Raw genomic sequence first — 12,692 nt, 5'->3', positions numbered from 1 at the left:
TTTTTCAGTGGCTATATTCTAAAAATATAAAATAATAAGGACTATTTTTAATGGCAATATTATAAAAAATACATTATTTGTAAAATATACAGTGTTGCAAACAGTAATAATAATCGAAGCTAGGTTTTTAATCGAACTATTAAACGCACATATTCAGAAAGACCGTGGCTTGATTTTCTGAAAATGTAATTTTCGTGCATTTTGAAATACTTTTATTTTGAAAAGGGGGTCTTTCCTGTGGTCGACATCGGTGCTTGGAGTGGTTTCTTGTTTCATATTACTGCGCAAGTGATGAGACACACAGCACAAACAGTTTCGCTTAAAAAGCACACCTATCCATTTAACGTCACGTTTAACATTTGTTTGTTTTCTTAGTGCCCGTTTGACAAGAAAGCGTCCCGGGTGAGTCGAGAGAGAGTTAGAGAGAGACACATAGACACAGAGAGAAATAGAGAGAGCAGAGGGCCACTCCTTTGAAAAACTGTGCGTTCATATTAAGCGTCTTTTTTATACAGCTGATGCATACAGTGATTTATTTATATACACTCATACATCACACGAGCTGTGTGTATTGTAGTATATCTCACGTGTATCTTCGTTCTCGTTTCGGATCATCAATGGAAACGATGTAACCTGGTAACCCGAATGCAGGTAAGACAACAATGCCAAACATTATCCACACATCTGCTGCATGAATATGTGCAAAACGAGCATATACCGTCACTTTACCATTTCTAAGATGTCTCACATGAAGTTTTACTAAATCAGTCGGTTATGTGTAAGTGGAAATCAGCTTTACAAAGGGAAAGTATAGTATTATGCTATTTTTACTGCAGCTTGGACTAACTATCTATTAAGTTAGATATGTCTTCATGGTGTTATCATTTGTTAGAATCACTGTGTTATTTTTAACTCTTATCTAAAAAGATGATGTGAAGGTTTAAAGCTTCATATTTATCGTCTCACAGTATTAATTCTTTGGTAGTATAATTTATCTTTATAAATCTACTGATTACCATAATTATGCTTTTTACATGATACTTCAAACTGCCTCAGTACGGGCATTTTTGTAATAATCTGGGTATGTAATATACTGTACATCTACATGAAAGAAATCTAAGTCGTACATTTACCCTGTACAGACCAACAGCAGATGCAATCATGTGTTACAGATTTCTCAGTGTGATTTCTGTTTCAGACACAGTCAGATTAAATTTGTTATAAATTGATATTCAAATGGTTACATGGATTTTTTTCCACCTGTCGTGCACAATCTTGATTTATCTGAAGGACCTTCAGGTTATAGAAGCAGGTTATATTTTGCATGTTGTAGCCCTGTATAAAGATATAATGACTTCCTTGGTTCCTTGGAGTGTCATGGCAGTAGTGCAGTTCTTCGGACATCTCATAAACACCTGTTAAGATCACTGTGAGACGTCAGTTGTTCTTAAAGCGGAATCAAACAGTCGTAAGAAGAAAGATAGTTCATCTGAATGGTAAAATGGATCATTTTATTTCATACTTGCAAGTTTATATTTTTGTTGATTCTTACAATGATAACAAATTATATAAATGGTCCAAATCATAAAATCTAAAAACAATAATTCAATATTACCTAACGTTAAATTGTATCGATACTAATAATGAACAATTACTATAAATGTTTGTTTTAATTGAAATAAACATAGTATTGTTTATGTATTAGATTGTTTGTGAATACACTGTGACTTTACTGAAGTATTCTGTGTAGTTAAATGAATGCTGATGTACTGGCCGGTGGGGTGTTATTGTTGTCTAAGGTAAGCTGCTGTATTAAGTTACCAGGTGGATCACGGGAGGCCTCAATAATGTAACCTAATAGGAAAGTTATACTGTCACCCTGCTATCTATACAACTTCTTAGTTTTGTCTCAGTTCTTGTCCAAAACTCTCCCTCTAAATAAAAAAACTGGACGTGTAGAAGGGATGTGTTTTTTCTAACTTTGTTGACTAAAGCCCTATAGACATCTAAAATATTGAAACTATGAAGATGAGGTTTTAAAAAGTAGTTTAAAGTTTAGGGAAATTGTGAGGTCAACAACACTATATTAATTTTAGCCTTTTCCAGCTGCTGAACAATGAAACTTTAATGTCTGTTGGTATGGGGGCTAATATCGGTATTGTTCTTGTTGTCAACCGGCTTTGAAATCTCATAAAATTAAGCATAGACTAAAATGATTTAAACATAGTCGATTTTTGTATGTTGCATTCACAGTTTTTGTTTTATGAACAAGTTACCTGATTATAGTAAATTCATAAGAATCACCATTTAGATTAATGTGAATTATAAAAAGGTCAAAACCCATTAAATGAAAAATGTGGGGGAAATCATATATGATCCTTTCTTTTCTATTAAAATATAATGTTTGGATCTTTTGTTGACATTTATACCATGTTCAAACTGTTTTGTAACTTATAATATCCCCACACCCACATCTGACAGCAGGCTCACTCGATGGAAAATGACCTAGAATGTGTGGCCTGGCTGATCCAAAATATTCAGCGACTAGCACATAAAGTCTAATTCTGTTGAGCTGAAGCACAGACCTCTGACGATAAAGTTTCTTTTCTAAGAAAATCACAATCAGCTAAGAAAGAAATTGAATCTCTACCGCTTTACATGAATAACACTAGTCCTGACATGTGAGATTTTAACAATCTGTTGATTTCTTTCAAAAATGCAGGCGAACGTTAAGAAGATTAACTTGCAACACTAAGCCAGGAGGAAGTGAACCGAAGCCCAGAAAGGTTGCAGTCATGTTGGAGGAGGACATGGAGGTGGCCATCAAGGTGGTGGTGGTGGGTAATGGAGCAGTCGGGAAGTCGAGTATGATTCAGCGATACTCCAAGGGCATCTTCACGAAGGATTACAAAAAGACCATCGGCGTTGACTTTCTGGAACGACAAATAATGTAAGCATGATGCCTTCAAACTCAAACTCTGAAGTCGAAATGTCTAAATTCGTATTCTATATGAATCCTAAATTAATCTGTTTGTATGTTTTATATGTTTGCATTGTCACTACGAGAAGAAATGCTCTTAAGAAAGTGTGTAAACTAATGGGGTAGCTGTGCTTGCAAGAATCTTATGCCCGTTTCTCACGGCAAGTGTCTGCAGCGGGTAGGGAGAGTGTTGGAAGTTCGCGCCCATTGTCATGAGCACCGCAATACAATGCTAATTCCCATTACATTATTTTATCTACATCGATGAGTAAAACCTCTTTCAGGAGCTCATCAAAAAAAAAATATAACTGAAAATGTACATTGTCAACTTTGATTTGTTTTTTCCGCCGTGTTAATGCTCTTTTAGATTCACATAGTGCTGGTAAGCCCATAAACACTGTTGGAGAGATCGAGTGATTGACAGCATGACAGGATCGCATTTCTCTCACACATTCAGTATGCAGCATAACATGATGCCTATGTAGTTTTATCAGTTTTTTTCTGAAGGTCATGATGAGAGTTGGGTTCTGTCAGACGTAATGTGATCGTTTTCCCCTCTTACACATGCAAAAAAAGCATAAAACATTAAGAGACTTGTTTTATATATCCTTTAAAAATGCTGATGTGTTTTGGCCAAAATGCAAGTAATGGCAACTGTTAAAAACACATAACACACAACTTCTCATGCTTTAAGGGTTAAAGTGTTGGGTTAAGTATATGAATGCTCTTATCTGTTAACATGGGCGCCGTAAAAGGAAGTGCTGCCCAACACGTGCAGTGTGAAACGGGTGTTACTGTTACTGAAATGAACATCAAATTTCATCAAAAACATAGAATTAAACTAAATGTTATTCTTTACTTTTCCCATCCAGTCCCATGCAAAGCATGTTGGAAACTAGAAATCCCCTGCCCAGTTTCAGTTAGTGGTAGAAAAAAAAAAAAATGTTGTCCCAATATAAACAGAATCATTTTTGATTTGGTGTAAATCCTGTCGATTATTGAATGGCAGAACAGACAAAATCTAGGTTCTTACACAACCTTCTTCTGGTTTAAATGAAATGACAACACAGTCACCAGCAAGACTACTTGTGTATTCTTTATACAACATTTTGCTCTGAGGCACAAACTCTTTCACTGATGAAGGTTAAGTCATTCCCTAAGGAAAACCCGACTCTTGCATTCTTTACAGAAGATGAAAGGAGAGCGATGTACTGTACTTTCTGTTAGTTTCAGGAAAACTATCTCTTTTTAGCTAATATAGCATGTGATGTGTCATTTCAGGGAAAGCCAGAGAAAATCTGTGCGGTTTACTGTTTACACACACAAATCAAGGAACAGATGAAGTGTCGCGGCATCATTTGTTTCACAATGAACTGAAAATGAAAGCATCTGTTTTATATAGAGTTTACAAACATCTTTAGCTCTTTTGGGTATTACCATGTGTCTTATGAAAGCTGTCAAGAACACACTGTCAAGAATCAGATTTACCACAAATAAAAAAGTTATACTTTTGTTTTTGACTTAAAAAACAAACTCTTTTCAGAACTATTTAGGTTATTAATTATTACACGACTCGTTGGAATGTTTGATACTGATTGGTCAGTCGCGACATTTGCAGGTTCATAATGTGCAGGCAGAAATTATCCCTGACAGTGTTGATAGTGTGATCAGTCAAAATGATTTGCGGCATCCAGGTTAACCTATGTTATTAGTTTTGAGAGGTTGTTATCTGGGAATAACTAATTTGCAATTGTTGCGACTGGCCAATCAGAATCAAGCATTCCAACGAGCCGTGTAATAATCCCAGATAACAACCTCTCAAGACTAATAACACATGGTAACTCGGATGCAGCAAATAATTTTATAGGTTTTTTTTGACAAATTAAATCTTTTAAAAACATATATAACATTATATTTGCAAAAGATTAAACCAAATTGCCTGTTCGTGACATTTGAATGTCGTTTCTTACCTTAAAATCCTAAAAAGGCTTTTCCTCGCGGAAGGTCTGCATTCGGGAAAAATGACTTTAAAAACTTTTCCAAATTCACATTTCATGTCCAATTTATTTCTTATGTGGTCAGTAGGCATGTAATAAGCAGGTCAATAAACAAGCAGCCTACTGTTATCGCAAAATAAACCCCTTCAGTGCGATACACACACTGTCAGGGCTTATTTCTGTGATAACTGACGGCTATCTGTACCTGTGCTTAAACACTTGATTAAACGTCAGTTATTCTGCATTAATTTCATGTATTGCAGACTAAAAAGGGCTGTTTTAAGTCAGTTTTACTGTTTTATCTTTCTGAAGCAATACAAAGTATGTATACAATGTAATGTATTACAGTGATGAGAATCTAATAAGTAAATGTCCAAATGTAAATTAATTGTGCCTAAAAATGATAATTCTGTCTACATATACTTACTTATTTACACAGATTTGAACATCTGGGGGATGGTTAAATGATGACAGAATGTTAATTTTTGGATGAACTGTCCCTTTAATGTGTGCTTAATTGTAATGAAAATTAACAGTACTTCAAAAACTTTATGGAAAACAAAAACCACTGTTCAAAAGTTTAGGGTCACTTATTTATTCTTTGTGAATATTTTTTTCATATTAAAGACATACTTCACCGAAAAATGCAAACTAATTCACTCGCCTCAGATTGTTTTAAACCGGTATACCGTTCTTTGTTCTGCTGAACACACAGGAAGATATCTGGAAGATTTTCAAATCTCACCCCCTGTTTGACTATCAGAGTATTTATTTTCCCCACAATGGCAGTGAATGGTGGGTGTGATCTGACATTCTTTCTAATGTCTTCCTGTGTGTTGAGCAGAACAAGGAAATGTATACAGTTCTGAGGGTTAGTTAGTGACAGTGTTTTCATTTTTGGGTGAACTCTCTTTAAACCCACTAAATTTCAGTATACCACAAATGTGCCTTTGTAAATTTGTTATAAGCATTCTTCCGAATATCTTTCTCTGTGTTCATCAGAACAAACAATTTGGAAAAACTCTAAGGTGAGTAAATGATGACAGTATCACTTTAAATGTCTCACCCTGAGATGTTTTTATACAGCACTGAAGGAACCTATAATACACTGGGGTCTTATCATCAGTCGTCATTTAAAAATAAATTTGTTTTGTTATAGAAGAAGTATATATGTTGGCACAATATATTTTTTCTCCACCTCCGATCAAAAGATTTTCCTAAGTATCACAAGGGACACGAAGCAGTTGAACGGTGGCCTGTATGTTGTTTCTTTAAAAGCTGAAATGTGATATCGGCATATATGAATGAGGCATTGGTTTTGGTGCTTTGCAGAGTTAATGGTGAGGATGTGAGATTGATGCTGTGGGACACCGCTGGACAAGAGGAGTTTGATGCCATCACCAAGGCCTATTACAGAGGTGAGCTGTGTGTTAGAAGCTTTGAATTGTCATCATCAAGTTGAGTCATATGGACAGCATCTGTGGCACGCTGTTTATTATCCCACAAAAGTAAATAAGTGTTTATGTGCAGGGGCTCAGGCGTGTGTGCTGGTGTTCTCCACTACAGACAGAGAATCATTTGAAGCCATCAGCAGCTGGAGAGAGAAAGTAGAGATGGAGGTCGGGGACATTCCCACAGTCCTGGTGCAGAACAAAATTGATCTGCTCGATGATACGGTTATCAAAAAGTAAGGAAGATATTTATTAAAATACATGCTGAAAATGCATGTCTCATACGTTTGACATTGGAGACACTTATTATAAATAATTCATTCCAATTGAAAAAAAATTCTGCCTTTAAATATTCAACCTTGTGACATCTCAACGGGATAGTTTACCCTATAAGGACAATTCTTTGATCCTTTATTCTCATTCTTTGTTCTGCTAAACACAAAGGAAGATATTTGGAAAAATGGCAGTAGCCAAACAGATCTCATTCCCCATTGACTCCCATAGTATTTATTTTCCCTACTATGGCAGTAAATTGGGGATGAGATCTGTTTGATTACTGACATTCTTTCAAATGTCTTCCTGTGTGTTCAGGAAAAGGTTTTTACAGGTGTGGAACCACTTTGGGGTGAGTAAACGATGACAGAATTTAAACCCGTAAGACTTCCTGTCAAGCTTCAAAATGACCAAAAATGGGTGCTCGGAAATAATTCCAGAATGTGTGGGTAACCTAAAGCTTAAATAAATGCTGTACCATTAAACAGCGAAGGCTCATTTGCTGGGCTAATGGTTAGCATTTTGCAGTGTTCTACAACGTCTCTACATTATCCTAATAAGCCGCCTTGCTTTCTAGTATTGAGAACCTTTGACAATCTAGTTTTGGTTGAACCCTAAAGGAAACGTAATGTTTATATTGTCACATGTTTGTGTTGTTTTTGTTGCTGCAGTGAAGAGGCTGAAGGTCTTGCCAAGAGGCTGAAACTAAGATTTTACCGCACATCAGTAAAGGAAGATCTCAATGTGAATGAAGGTGAACGATGCTGTGTAAAGCTGAACTTAAATGTATTTTCTGGTCACCGTGCACTACTGCAATATTAAATATTTATATTTTTGCCTTTCAGTTTTTAAGTATCTGGCCGACAAATATCTACAGCGACTCAAGCAAAAGTCAGCAGAGGAGCCAGAGGTGGTCCATACATCCAGCAATAAAATAGGCAAGTACTTTTGCATGTTTTTCTTAAACATTTGTTCACGAATTTGCATGGCCAGTCCAACACATATACCTGCAGTTCAAATCAGCATTAAACCCCATAGGGTTTGTGAATCTCTGGTTGGTAAAAGAAAATTCTAAGTATCTGCTTCCTGTAATAGTCCTATATGCCATATACAGTATACAGTTGAAAGAAAAAGTATGTGAACCCTTTGGGCTTACTTGGATTTCTTCATAAATCTGTCATAAAATGTGTTCTGATCTTCATCTAAGTCACAACAATAGAGAAACACAGTCTGCTTAAACTAATACCGCACAAACATTATACGTTTTCATGTTTTTATTGAACACAAAATGTAAACATTCATAGTGCAGGGTGGAAAAAGTATGTGAAACCCTAGGCTAATGACTTCTCCAAGAGCTAATTGGAGCCAGGAGTCAGCCAACCTGGGGTCCAATTAATGTGATGAGATTGGATGTGTTGATTAAAGCTGGCCTGTCCAATAAAAAACACACACCAGTTTTGAGTTTGCTGTTCTGAAGAAGCGTTGTCTGATGTGAACCATGCCTCGCACAAAAGAGCTCTCAGAAGACCTACGATCAAAAATTGTTGACTTACATAAAGCTGGAAAGGGCTACAAAAGTATATCTAAAAGCCTTGATGTCCATGTGTCCACGGTAAGACAGATTGTCTACAAATGGAGAAAGTTCAGCACTGTTGCTACACTCCCTAGGCGTGGTCGTCCTGTAAAGATGACTGCAAGAGCACAGCGCAGAATGCTCAATGAGGTGAAGAAGAATCCTAGAGTGTCAGCTAAACACTTACAGAAATCTCTGGCACATGCTAACATTTTTGTTGACAAATCTACAATAAGGAAAACCATTAAACAAGAATGGACTTCATGGGAGGACACCAGGAAGGAAGCCACTGCTGTCCAAAAAAAACATTGCAGCACGTTTGAAGTTTGCAAAAGAGCACCTGGATGTTCCACAGCACTACTGGCAAAACATTCGGTGGACAGATGAAACCAAAATTGAGTTGTTTGGAAAGAACACACAACGCTATGTGTGGAGAACAAAAGGCACAGCATACCAACATCAAAACCTCATCCCAACTGTGAAATATGGTGGAGGGGCATCATGGTTTGGGGCTGCTTTGCTGCCTCAGGCCCTGGACGGATTACTGTCATCGATGGAAAAATGAATTCCAAAGTTTATCAAGACATTTTGCAGGAAAACTTGAGACCATCTGTCCGCCAACTGAAGCTTAACAGAGGATGGACGATGCAACAGGACAACGACCCAAAGCATAGAAGTAAATCAACAACAGAATGGCTTCAACAGAAGAAAATACGCCTTCTGGAGTGGCCCAGTCAGAGTCCTGACCTCAACCCGATTGAGATGCTGTGGCATGACCTCAAGAGAGCGATTCACACCAGACATCCCAAGAATATTGCTGAACTGAAACACTTTTGTGAAGAGGAATGGTCCAAAATTTCTCCTGACCGTTGTGCAGGTCTGATCTGCAACTATAGGAAACGTTTGGTTGAGGTTATTGCTGCCAAAGGAGGGTCAACCAGTTATTAAACCCAAAGGTTCACATACTTTTTCCACCCTGCACTATGAATGTTTACATGTTGTGTTCAATAAAAACATGAAAACGTATAATGTTTGTGCGGTATTAGTTTAAGCAGACTGTGTTTCTCTATTGTTGTGACTTAGATGAAGATCAGAACACATTTTATGACCAATTTATGAAGAAATCCAAGTAAGCCTAAAGGGTTCACATACTTTTTCTTTCAACTGTATGTATGGAATACAAAGAAACGGAACTTAGAAATGATACAGAAAACAAAGAGTGCGTGTGGATATGAGTCTTTAATAGGAGTTTGGCTGCTTGGGTGGGCTCGGGGGATCATTCCAGCAGCGAGGAACGGGGCTGGAGGGGATGTAGATTTGTAAGGTTTTATTGGTGTTTTGCCTTTTAGGGGTTTTCAACACTACAGGCGCCAGCCACCTGAACCATTCCAGCGATCTGAACGGCCGTGAGGTGATAAACCTGCGACCAAACAAACAGAGGAGAAAGAAGACGAAAACCCCTTTTGGGAGCTGCAGACTGCTTTGAAATGTTTTACCGGTCGTGTTGAGATTGATGAACCACAGGTGATTTGAAGTGAAAAAAAGTCACATTCGCTATTGACACCCTTAATCCAGTGCAGATCATGTTCTGTGGCCACATCTGTTGGTGTCATGCATGTCATCTTATCTAATGATGTCATGAGGAGGCTGAATGTTTATGAAATGCTGCCCTCGGGTGGCCGCAAGTGATTAAAACAATAGATGGGAAATTAAATTGTAACGCCTACGTTTCTGCACCCCTAGTGGCACCCAGCAGAATTGCTATTGTTGAATAAAATATTGAGTTTTGCTCATTCATTCCATTAGTTGATTTCATGTCTGGTGCAGCCTAAAAAACATCATTTTGGTGCTGCATGTGGTGCAGAAATGACACATATGTCACCCTGGACAACAAAACCAGTCATATTTCAATTTTTCGAAAACAATATTTTTACATCATTTGAAAGCTGAATAAATAAGCTTTCTATTGATGTATGGGTTGTTATATGATGATATCCGGCGGAGATATAACTGTTTAAATCTCTGGAATCTGAGGGTGCAAAAGAATCAAAATATTGAGAAAGTTGCCTTTGAAGTTGTTAATAAGAGGCACTGTTACTGGACATCCACTCACAAAAATAAAGTTTTTATGTATCAACAGCAGGAAATTTACAAAGTATCTAAATGGAACATGATCTTTACTTTATATCCTAATGATTTTTGGCATAAAAGAAAAAAAGTATGATTTTGACCCACAAAATGTTTTTTTGGCTTTAATTGAAATGTTCCCATATTACTTAAGACTGGTTTTGTGATCAAGGGTCACATATATTGATTACTAGTCATTTTTCTTGGTTGGTAAATATCAAGTGTTTGACTATCATGGATACATTTTCAAATACGACCCTCATGACTAACAGTAAATGGGGGGTCTGTTGAGTTATTTTTGTACAAAATATTTAAACATATTTGTCAGCCCCTCTCCTCACAACAACGATTGTGTCTCAAAATTAGAATGAAAAGTGACTATATTTTCACAGTGATATATTTTGTGAGTTTCTAAGATGTGCATTATTTCATGTGGTATACAGCAGGGTAATGTTCACATTAACACAAAAGAGATTATTGATGACTTATACAACACACCATTTGTGCATTTCGACTGTTCATTGTGCAATATGTTTGTTTTGATGGAGATACATCATTTGCTATCACAATCTTTCCTTAAAAGGCCATTGTTGTATCTTATATCAACATCACAAATATCAACCCATGTATTTTTGTATAAAAAGTTGTAAAGTAATAAGTTACTTTAATTCATAGCATTAACACCGTGCCAAAATATTTCTAAAATATACCTGTAAATAGTGTTAGAAAATTGTTGATCAAGTCAGATTTTTTAAATATTTGACATTCTGTAAATGCATTAAATATAGTTATCCGAAACGGATTTTCATATTCTGATACTATACCAAATGTCAAAGATTTATTGAAAACCAAGGCAGAGGAAAATAGGAGACAGTCTGTCAAACGTGACTGCAGATTTTCATGCATACACAAATCATTATGTTTCTTACATGTCAAGTAAACATGACATTTGCAAATTATGCATCTACATGACATCTGTGAAATTATGTAAACAAGGGGGATAGAAGTATTCTTCGTTATTCGGAAGTAAATACACAAACTTGAATGACTGTCATAATCAGCACCGTAAAAATTAAATAAATATCTATAATTCACTGTCAGATCTATGTCACAAAAATACGTTTGAGAAAATCAACCAGTGATTTGTTAACAACATTACCATTGATATTGAAAATACCTCGCATATGAGCAAGAATTTAATGGTCAAGTGTTTATTGCACTGAAGCAAACTGCAGTATTGGGCTTTATCTATACAGAAAACCACCCAAATAAACATCAAAGAAGTGTTTACAAAATCAATTTAGAGGACTTTAAGGACTAAATTTAGCCTTTCACAAATTTCCAGCCTTAAACACTAAAGCCATTAGAAACAAACAAAACAGAACAGGAGTAACATTTCAGGAAAAAATTGCTTCATTTGCAAGTGTTATAGTGGTCACTGAAAATACGTGCGTAAACATGTGCTAAGAGTTTCCTCTGTATACATTAGCAAAAAAAAGTTCTCTATTAATTCTTTATTAAACGATATTGCTTTGTAGTTAAAGTGAATCAGCTGGTGGATCTGAATTTGCTCATCACTCGCTAACAGTTCAAAATGTTCAATAGATGTCATAGTGTTACTAACGAAAATCCATTTCAAGCAGACATATATCTTTATCAATATCAAATCCGTGTTACACTTGGCTTCATTTTTGGTTGATTGATTGTATTGATTCATGAAACGCATGCCTTGTATTTTGTTCATATGAATATAAAGTCACGGTACTTTGACACAATGGCCTTCATGTTTACAGTGCTGATCTGCTTTATTATAAACGGCTTCCTCATGAAATATATATATGTTATATTTATATAGTATCTCACTATGTTGATTTTCATTTTTGCTCAATTTTAGCTGACGTTAAATGTGTCTTGATTATTGATTTTCATATTAGCTGGATGACACTACAATGAACTAAAAGCACTTTATTATCTGATAGAATTCCTTGTTGCTTTCCTGCTACATATTCTGCTGTTGTCTAATATCAAAACTGCTAAAAATACATTCATTTTCTATCTAATGTATAGCCTACATGACATTTTAACACGTACAGTATGTAAGAATATGCCAGCATCGGTCACATCAGTAGAAGTGTAATTTCACTGTATGAATAAAAGTTCTTGTGGGATGATAATACCTGACATATTATGTGATGTACCACACGATTGTGCAGGTGGGACTTTGCTCTGTTTTCGTTGAATGGTTGTCAAAAGAGGAAAATAAATGACCTATTGTAGTTGTTTTATTTCAC

The 12,692-nt window shown here is 36.1% G+C and overlaps 1 protein-coding gene across 1 annotated transcript; it reads left to right on the top strand.

Annotated features, from left to right (window-relative positions):
• The first annotated feature begins 246 nt into the window (after nucleotides 1-246).
• Nucleotides 247-12,677, top strand: rab23 (RAB23, member RAS oncogene family). Its single transcript, XM_056760959.1, has 7 exons — nucleotides 247-651; nucleotides 2,723-2,950; nucleotides 6,310-6,395; nucleotides 6,508-6,664; nucleotides 7,373-7,455; nucleotides 7,547-7,639; nucleotides 9,624-12,677. The coding sequence occupies exons 2-7, from the start codon at nucleotides 2,796-2,798 to the stop codon at nucleotides 9,758-9,760; spliced, it is 711 nt and encodes a 236-aa protein (XP_056616937.1). The 5' UTR covers nucleotides 247-651; nucleotides 2,723-2,795; the 3' UTR covers nucleotides 9,761-12,677.
• The last annotated feature ends 15 nt before the right edge of the window (nucleotides 12,678-12,692 follow it).

The sequence above is a fragment of the Triplophysa dalaica genome, chromosome 11 (genome assembly GCF_015846415.1).
Source record: "Triplophysa dalaica isolate WHDGS20190420 chromosome 11, ASM1584641v1, whole genome shotgun sequence".
Classification (NCBI taxonomy): domain Eukaryota; kingdom Metazoa; phylum Chordata; class Actinopteri; order Cypriniformes; family Nemacheilidae; genus Triplophysa; species Triplophysa dalaica.
Note: the sequence above shows the minus strand (reverse complement) of the source record. Positions and strands in the feature narration are given on the sequence as shown.

Excerpts from the sequence above, each read along its gene's own strand:
- rab23 (XM_056760959.1), top strand. The coding sequence starts at position 2,796 with ATGTTGGAGGAGGACATGGAGGTGGCCATCAAGGTGGTGGTGGTGGGT. Across the intron at positions 2,951-6,309 it reads TTTCTGGAACGACAAATAAT|AGTTAATGGTGAGGATGTGA; the intron begins GTAAGCATGATG and ends GGTGCTTTGCAG. Across the intron at positions 6,396-6,507 it reads CACCAAGGCCTATTACAGAG|GGGCTCAGGCGTGTGTGCTG; the intron begins GTGAGCTGTGTG and ends GTTTATGTGCAG.